At 32.8% G+C, this 4,337-nt stretch overlaps 1 protein-coding gene across 1 annotated transcript in view; it reads left to right on the top strand.

Annotated features, from left to right (window-relative positions):
- Positions 1–2,912: 2,912 nt before the first annotated feature.
- LOC112514436 (heavy metal-associated isoprenylated plant protein 7-like) overlaps positions 2,913–4,337 on the top strand; it is a 3,447-nt gene continuing 2,022 nt past the window's right edge. Inside the window, exons 1-4 of the mRNA XM_025120911.1 lie at positions 2,913–3,109; positions 3,311–3,503; positions 3,851–4,056; positions 4,141–4,231. Of these exons, the coding sequence (XP_024976679.1) occupies positions 3,101–3,109; positions 3,311–3,503; positions 3,851–4,056; positions 4,141–4,231 (499 nt within the window). The 5' untranslated portion in view covers positions 2,913–3,100. The remainder of the gene's footprint in view (positions 3,110–3,310; positions 3,504–3,850; positions 4,057–4,140; positions 4,232–4,337) is intronic.

Here is a 4,337-nt window from a genome sequence, read left to right as displayed (position 1 = left end):
TGTTTATATATAGTTACTTACACAAATTTAAAATGAAACTTTAATAAATTGTACTTACGCACAATTTATTTCTAATCTTGAATTTTAAGTAATATGAATCAATAAATAGTATTTTATACGTAAAAAATGATTTTTAAAAGTTTTTGTCAAATTCTTTATAATATAGTATATATATATTTCTTTCAGTTAAGATATTGTACTATTTATTTTTATATATCTTGTTTGTATTAATTAACAGTTATATTATTAATGTTTTTTTAATATATTATGTAATGTTAGAAGTCGTTCAAATCAATAATTATTTGTAATGATTTTTTTACTCTAGAAGCATCTCCAATAGCTATCTTATTTTAGAAATTTCTAAAAAGTTTGCTCCAACAATAATGCTAAACTCTGCTCTAAAATGAAGAAAAATAGGAGATAGAAAAAAATCTCCAAATTTGAAAAAAGTATTGCATATTTGTAGCAGATGCTGTTAAAATATTTTCAACAACTTTGTCATTTTAGAAATTCTGAATATTTGGAAAAAGTACCTTTTACCCCTGTATTAAACTATCCACTAAAATAGAAAAAAAAAAGAATAAAGAAATTTCCAATTTTAAAAGAAAAGAGAAAAAAAACATAAGCATCTCCAATAAAATTTTTAAGGGGGTGTTTAGGATTGTTTATTTGAAATAACTTATATTTTTCTATAAAAGCACTTATCAACTTATTATAAGTCAGAAGAATTTAATTTTTCAAAAACTCATTATTATCGATTTGACACCGGTATAAGTTGTTTATCTAAATACTCAAAAGTGCTTATTACTGGTGTCACACTAGAATAAGTCGATAAGTTGTTTTTATAAGCAATCGCAAACACCTCCTAAAATGAAGATTTTTGTTCTAGTAGATTTGCCAAAATAAAAAAGTAGGAGAGATAGGGTGAAATTTTCCAAATTTGAAGAATATACCAAAAAATAATTGCCTATGAAAGAGAAATATTTTTTATTCTTGAGAAAATTACGGATTTGGTCCCTATGGTTTACATTTTCTACCTATAGTGGTCCTAAAATCAAAATGAATACAGATTTGGTACTCTTGATATGCATTTTTGCACCTATTGAGTCCCTCCCTCTCATGAAATCAAACTTCCGTTAACCCAGTTAAGTTTAGAGGCATTTGGGCCTTTTTTCATCTTTTTTGTCTTTATCCCAATAAAATAAAAAGTGTATATATATATATATATATATATATATATTAACATATAGATATATATTATATGTACCTTGTCCCTTCTAGAACTACACAACCACCGTACACCTCACTCTTCCAGCCATTGTTCCTTCGACCATCCTCCCATTCATCTCCAATAACTCCATGTGTCATGGCTTTCAACAAACCGAAAGGGATCATCTATTAAAAATCAAAGCTTTTTATCTCTCATTATCTATTTCAAATGCCTCTAAACTTAATTGGTTTAACGGAAGCAATGTTGGTTGTAGGATTGTAGGTGAGAGATCAAAGGCTTGATCGTTGGATTTCCAGTTCCGGTTAGCAGAGGAGAAGGGGAGTCCCAAGGGGGGGGGTATTCAAATCAAGATCGAGGTTTCAATGGTAAAGCATCACATTGTGTACATGTAAGGGAAGGAAGACTCCAACGGCTTCGAAACCTCCGATACCGGCCCAAATAGCCCTCTCGATGCCATCATCTTTAGAAAACTCCTAAACCCTCAGACCCTAACAAAAATTCCTCTGTTTTTTAACATATCTGCAACCACTCCTTCCTCCCTCCAATCGTACTTGTGATTCCAAATCAACAACCAATAATGAACAAAACTCAACCCTAATAAAAAATCAAGAAAAACACCAACATTGACTAGATATGTATCTGACTGGGGATGTGGATTGAGGTTTGAAAGGGGATGGGTATGTAGATGGAGGTTGAAGATGCAGATGGAGATGGGGCTGGCCGGATACGATTTAGGGAAAAAGAAACCGGGGGAGGGGTGTGTCTATAAATATAACCTTTTTAATTGTTTAATAGGATAAAGGCAAAAAACAGTTAGAAAGACTAAAATACCCCTGGACTTAACTGAGTTTAACATAACCGTTTTGATTTGTTAGAAGGAGGGACTCAATAGGTGCGAAAATGCATACCAAGGGTACCAATTCTGTATTTATTTTGATTTTGAGATCATTATGGATAAAAAGAGTAAACCACAAGAACCAAATCAGTAATTTACTCTTTATAAGAATCCTTAAAATTAAATTTTTAATGAAAAAGATATATAATATTTTATAAAAAATATTAAATATTTTAATAATATAATTTATATTGTAATCTTTGAAATTAAAAAACAATTGAATATAAAAATATTTTTTTTTAAATTTAATTTTAAAGAATATATTAAAAATTGTATCAATATAATATGTAATCTCTATGTGATTTTGACTTATGGGTAGTTTGACAATTGCTGAATGGTTTGATACATAATGATTAAGAGACTTTTATGATATAATGCAAAATAAAATAGAATTGTTTGATAATTGTATACAATGAAATTAGGGATCTTAATGGTTAAGGGAGATCCAATATACAAAATAATTCAGAGAGTTTTAAAACCATTAAGAGACATACTTTTTTTTGCTAAACAAGAGTCACTTCTTAACGATTCACAGATTGTCTATTAATAAAATTATGAAGAGGTAAACAAACAACCCATTGGTTCGACTATTCCAATCTAATAACCAAACACATCGAACGGCCAAAAAACGAGTACAGAAACCACACAGTAGCAGCGGTGGATTCAACACCAACGGAACATAAACAACAGTAAACCAATACGACGTCGTAAAACCGAAAATGACGCCAGTCTGACCTGGCACCTATAAAAAGCCACGTCAAGTTATTATGATGAATGAAATGAGTGCTATTCTCGCTAGATCTGATGGTCCTCCCCTTCATCATCCACCTCAATCACACACTCCCTTTTCACCTCGATTAAAACACACACCACTGTGCGTTACTGTGTGTTTTTGTGCCTGAAAGAAATCCATCATCATCCCATTATAAAACCCTAATTATCTTCTTTCAATCTTGTTCGTCCACTCAAAAAAAATGGGGGAGGTCTGTGTTTGTTTCTGTTCATCTCCATTTTCATTTTCTTAAGCTTTTGATGAAAATATGTGTTTTTCTGATGTGGGTGTCGATTGTTTGTTCAATCTGTTCATCCCCATCTCGATTTTCTTAATTTTTTTGATGAAAAGATGTGTTTTTTTGTTAATGTTTGGTGGTGTTTGATTTTTTGGTTTTTTTTTTGAACTTCAGGAAGTACAGAAGGCGCCGGAGGAGACGAAAAAGCCGGAGGAAGAAGCGAAACCGGTCGCCGGAGATGAGAAGAAAGAAGAGAAGTCGAAAGACCCGCCCCCACCTCCGCCGCCGCAAGAGGTGGTTTTGAGAGTCTTCATGCATTGTGAAGGTTGTGCTAGAAAAGTCCGGCGATGTCTTAAAGGGTTTGAAGGTTTGTTTTCTCTTTAACTTATATATACATATATATATACACACAATTGAGCTCATGTGAGACCATTCTGTTTTCTTGAGACCCGTTACCTTTCGAATATGATATTTTCAAGGTAATTTTTCTCAGGATTTTTTTTTCTTCTGAAAGTGGGTCTCGTAAAACAGGCTGGTCTCACAACAACCAAATGCATATATACTTGAATAACATTAAATGTTCAAAGCAGTGTTTTTGCTAAGAAAGTCAGAAAACCGTTGCATCTTCGCAGTGTTCTGCTGGAAGTTTCAGTGCTTTTATATATATATTGAATTAATTTTTCTTAATTAATGAAATAAAAATCGAAAAAACAGGGGTTGAAGATGTTGTTACGGATTGCAAGACTCATAAGGTGGTAGTGAAGGGAGAAAAGGCAGATCCAATGAAGGTTCTAGAAAGAGTCCAGAAGAAAAGTCACCGGAAAGTCGAGCTTCTGTCGCCGATTCCAAAACCGCCGGCGGAGGAAGTTAAGAAGCCGGAGCAAGAAGAACCTCCAAAACCAGAAGAAAAGAAAGACGAGGTTAATTAATCAATCAATTTCCTTTCTGGGTTCTTTTCTTTTTCTAATCTTGATGTTTAAACTTTTTCCGGTGACCAAATGCAGCCGCCGGCGGTGATTACGGTGGTTCTGAAAGTACATATGCATTGTGAAGGTTGTGCTCAAGAGATCAGAAAACGGATTCTCAAAATGAAGGGTAATTTAATTCACCAATTTCTTTTAGGGAAATTTATAAAAATAACCGGTTTACACAACCCTTTGCCACAAAATAACCACATTTTAGAGGTTTTGCCAAAATAACC

Source organism: Cynara cardunculus, assembly GCF_001531365.2.
Source record: "Cynara cardunculus var. scolymus isolate 2C chromosome LG 6, CcrdV1, whole genome shotgun sequence".
Classification (NCBI taxonomy): Eukaryota; Viridiplantae; Streptophyta; class Magnoliopsida; order Asterales; family Asteraceae; genus Cynara; species Cynara cardunculus.
Note: the sequence above shows the minus strand (reverse complement) of the source record. Positions and strands in the feature narration are given on the sequence as shown.